The sequence below is a fragment of the Glandiceps talaboti genome, chromosome 8 (assembly GCF_964340395.1).
Source record: "Glandiceps talaboti chromosome 8, keGlaTala1.1, whole genome shotgun sequence".
Lineage (NCBI taxonomy): Eukaryota > Metazoa > Hemichordata > Enteropneusta > Spengelidae > Glandiceps > Glandiceps talaboti.
This window is the reverse complement of record NC_135556.1, coordinates 20,813,017-20,817,722: the sequence shown is the minus strand read 5'-3', so window position 1 is coordinate 20,817,722 and position 4,706 is coordinate 20,813,017. Positions and strand designations below refer to the sequence as shown.

Here is a 4,706-nt window from a genome sequence, read left to right as displayed (position 1 = left end):
AATACTGGAGACGTGCTGGAACTACTCGGAGTGCAGTGTCAAATTATGTAAATTTTTCGGCGAGTGTGGTTTGCTGAGTGACTTACTTCATGACTTAGAGACGAGTGGACCAAGTTACCAAACAGAGGTAATACTTCTTAGGACATATTTCGTTTGCATTTCAGTTTTAACACTGTGATAATTTAACGTGAAAACTTTAATACCCACCCACCTACCTACCTACCTACCTATCTGCATGTACCTACCTATTTGGTTTACCACACACCTTGTTTTTCTTCATTTACAGGAAGAACTGCACCCGGTCTTGTCAACATTATCAATATTACACAACTGTGCGAAGGCTGCTGAAAATAAACAGGTGTATATGAATTTGGAGACAAGTGCTAAACTCAAGCCTTTCCTTCATTGTGAAAACACAGACTTAGCAATGCTTGCACTATTCACAATTTCCCACATCTATTCCGACGACAATGTTGATGTGCTTGGAACAAACACAACCGTTATTAGTCATATTATTAACGTCTTCGCGGGAGCTATGGACTGTAAAAACTTGATCTACAATAGATATACAGCGAAGGAAGTAGTAGTAGGGCTTGGTAGGATTGCGAGAAATGAAGGTAATGCTGTGAAGATCTTAGACAATGGGCGTTCGATCCCCTTACTAGTACAGCTTGTGGGTTTGAACCTGCCGATGGAAGGAGAATGTGCCATCAATGTATTATGGGAACTTGGTAAACATCGAAAGTTGAGAAGCAGGGTTGCCGAAGAGCCGACAGTTTTTCCATGTCTACGTTCAGCTATGAAAAACGACATCATTTCTATTCGTCAAGCTGCAGAGAGAGCGTTGATGATTCTGAAACCGCCCCTCAAACCACCAGGTAAGGTGGTTGTAGTCTGTCTGTCTGTCTGTCTGTCTGTCTGTCTGTCTGTCTGTCTGTCTGTTTGTTTGTCTGTCTGTCTGTCGATCTGTCTGTTTGTATGCCTCTGTGTTTGCCTGTCTAACTATATGTTTGTCTATAGGCAAGTATAAGTAAGAAGACTAAGTATCTATGTATGTATTTCCATGAGTTTCAAATGTCTGTACATCTATTACATTATTTCTATATATAAGTACCAATGATATGTCAAACTGTTTTTACACTTATGAATATGTTTTCCCTTCTTTATATATTCTGCCACATATCAAATCGTATAAACTGATCTCTCAGATCCACCTAGTCCTGGTACTGTAGCTTCTCAGGAAATCAACGGAAATAAACCATGTGACTACAAAGACTTATGTTTACGGTTTAAGGAAGACCTTGATATTCCTGGTAAGTGAAGATAACACGATAAGACGTTTATGTTAAAGGAAAAAGATTGGGTAAATGTTGTTTTGAGTGTCATTGTTTGTTTGTTGTTGTTGTTGTTGTTGTGGTGGTGGTGGTGGTGGTGGTGGTGCCGGTGGTGGTGGTGGTGGTGATGGTGGTGGTGGTGGCGGCGGCGGCGGCGGCGGCGGTGGTGGGAATGATGATGATGATGATGATGATGATGATGATGATGATGATGATGATGATGATGATGATGATGATGGTGATTATGATCTAAGTATTGGTAGTGATTATCTAGGAATAAATTAGGGTAGTTGTGACTAAGAATAGTCTTATTTGCTCATTTCAGAATTATCATACTGGTGTTTTGGGGGTTTTTTAACTCAAATTTTTCAGATAAATTGTCTTTATTGTTCATTTTCTAGATGTGTTTTTCGACAATGATTTTGACATGTGTTACTGCACCAAGTGCCACACTTCAAGGGGAGACAGCCTGTATTATACTCGTGGCCAACCAGCCAGAGATTATGCAGTCCCAATTGGCTGGTACCGAATTGCTTTAAAGTAAGTATGGTGTGCCGTCAAGTATGTTCGGAGGGCTAAGTATTCATATGGTGGTATATTTGATGGCGCTGGATGAGCATGTTGGCTCGCTCAGTTAATCTCGGATACTTACAGAGAATTTTGTTTGAGCATGCAGTTTCGATCAGTTCAGTGAGACTGATTACAAGTGCAACACATGTACTAGTAAGATAGATACAATAAAGATATTATACAGTAATCGCTTCCAAAGTGTCTGCTCTGGATTTACCCAGTAATGTAAACAGTAGCAGGATATACACTCACTGTCTACCAATATTACAATAGACACGTGTTAAACTCTCAAATGTCCAATTTTAAAGTGACCAAATAGAGTGTACATTTTGAAATACATACATTGAATTATGTTTATCTTAACGTGAAGCCTTGCTGCCAGTCTCACTGAAATGTATATCTCATCTCATCGAAATTGCTTGCTCATGCTGAAACGACTGGACTGGGTCAACTTATGCCAGGAACAGACCTTATCAAGTCAACCCAGTATACGTGCTTTATTTATACATTACATGACCGTCTTCTTACTTTTCCTAAATTCTGAAACGGATTGGAGTATAGTAAACGGAAAGTACAAGGTGTCGCTGGGCATACAAAACTTCTTTCCTAGGATTAGGATTTAGATTCATATTGTGTATATGTACGCTAAATTATTTGCGGATAGGAGGACAGACCTTTCCGTGGCGTATTCCGGTCACTTCACTTTGTAATACTCGAACCATTCCTGTTGTTATTATTAACTTAGTTTATAGGCTAAAAAATGGACTACGTGTTTTTTCACTCGTTTCTTGCAGGGTTCCACCAGGAGCTCAAGCCCATGACGTATTTAATAATTGGCATGTTGCATTTCATGGTACGAGACGTGATGCAATTCGATCTATTCTCGACAATGGACAATTACTCATGCCTGGTAAGTTTCTTTCGTTTTGAATCATAATCGTATGAATATATAAAGTAGTGTCATGTTTGTTCATTTCCTGGTCTGTTCACTATTAATCTACAATATACAGTGGGAAATCAAAGTCAGTTAAATGTCCAATATATGTGATGACAGTAACCTTACACGGGACATTAATGTTAATTAAAGGGACACAAGCTGAGTATACACATGTTTGGGCGTAGTTTATTCTGCATATTTATAAGGTATTTACAGGCTTGTGCACATACTTACTGGAGTACATTTAGCCACTACTAGCAATTCAACTGAACTCAAAGCTGGTATCAATATATCATTTATATGATGTGATGAAGTAATTTATCATAGTATCAAAAATGTTCAAGATATATCCATAAATTGTATAATGACAGGAGACGAGACAATGGGAGGAGAAGTATTAGGAGAACGCCCAGGTCACTACACAGACAACGATAAACCAGAAGGCTTTGACACTAAACACATCTTCTTGTCGCCTAGTATCAGATACGCTGGATGCAACGTCTACGCTTATCCTGTCGGGTATGTCCAATATATCACTTCTTATTTTATCAATTTTGCCGTTGTAATTCATCTTGAATAATCAAGGTCCCCTCTCTCTCACTGTAGACTATCTCAAAATCCAAGAATTCGTTCAAGGCGTTTGTTTTTACCTTTATACTTCGATCAAATAACAATAGTTTTGAATTTAGAAAATGTCCGGCTAATCCCCTTGTAAAGAACGCCCTCGTCGGTTACAAGTGCCTACATAACATGATACTATGTGTATCTGCTAACTTGGTAGATTCGTCGTTGTTGGCGCTGCTGTTAAGCAATAATGAGTGATTAACACTTGAAGCATGCACAATGACGAATCGTTCAGTCGAGTAAACCATACTATGAGTATACCTAGCGACTGGCGATTCTTTCCTTAATCGATAAATGTAGTTTTGTTTTCATGTAGTTCCTTTTATTACCTAAAGAAATTATAGTCTTTTTGAAAATTTACAGTGTATTTAATACAGTCGAGCCATTGGTACTCAGGACTCAGAGAAAAATGTGTTTGCAATATCTTGTTCTGTTATTAGTCTACTTGTTTCTATCATCTACCCACCTAGATTTACCGACACTGTCACAAACCAATCATATCAGGCAAGGGTGGTTTTCCAAGTCCGAATAAAACCAGACAGCTACAGTGTTGGGCCTGAAACTATTGGAGCAGCCTCGGAAATAGATCCAAACTTCAGCAACCAGGAAATCGAATGGTTTACTAAACAACGTGGATCTGTGATTATGTCCGGGCTACTTGTTAAGGTGGACTAGTTGATGACGTCAGCAGTTGTATATAAGAAATGCAACATTAATAACATGTACATACTACTCTATCTGTTTTGGTAAGAATAACACTTTGGCCAGTTTGTCATGGTCAACACATCACAGTGTCAATGATATGGAAATCAAAAGTCGGATTTCAGCTGAAATATGATGTCTTCTAATAAGGATAAACACATTTGTTTTATAGTGATAGTGATATTGCATCTTATGCAGGTGTTCATAAAGTTGCTGTATCACTCCTATCTTCATGCTATAACATAGAGAGCTATGCCAGTGAGGCCGTTAGGCCGAGTATGTGAGCAACACCAAGCAGTGAACTTCGTAGCTCACATGTTTGACCGAACAACCTCACTCGCATAGTAATAATGATACAGCAACTTCACGAGCACTTGTGGCGTCTAATTGCTTGGTTTTGAAAATGGAAAATCGTGACATTCATATCAGTGTGAGGGAGAGAGAGAAAATTGAACCATGTACACTAATAATAATTGGATATAAATGTGCTAATATATCAGGGGTTGAAAGTGAAACATCCAACATATAAATCATATTCT

At 38.6% G+C, this 4,706-nt stretch overlaps 1 protein-coding gene across 1 annotated transcript in view; it reads left to right on the top strand.

Annotated features, from left to right (window-relative positions):
• The window catches only part of LOC144439344 (neuralized-like protein 4), a 6,669-nt gene extending 2,529 nt beyond the window's left edge, over positions 1-4,140 (top strand). The window contains exons 5-11 of the mRNA XM_078128626.1: positions 1-127; positions 287-878; positions 1,209-1,313; positions 1,736-1,874; positions 2,699-2,814; positions 3,213-3,360; positions 3,906-4,140. The exon at positions 1-127 is cut by the window's left edge and continues 322 nt beyond it. Of these exons, the coding sequence (XP_077984752.1) occupies positions 1-127; positions 287-878; positions 1,209-1,313; positions 1,736-1,874; positions 2,699-2,814; positions 3,213-3,360; positions 3,906-4,140 (1,462 nt within the window). The remainder of the gene's footprint in view (positions 128-286; positions 879-1,208; positions 1,314-1,735; positions 1,875-2,698; positions 2,815-3,212; positions 3,361-3,905) is intronic.
• The last annotated feature ends 566 nt before the right edge of the window (positions 4,141-4,706 follow it).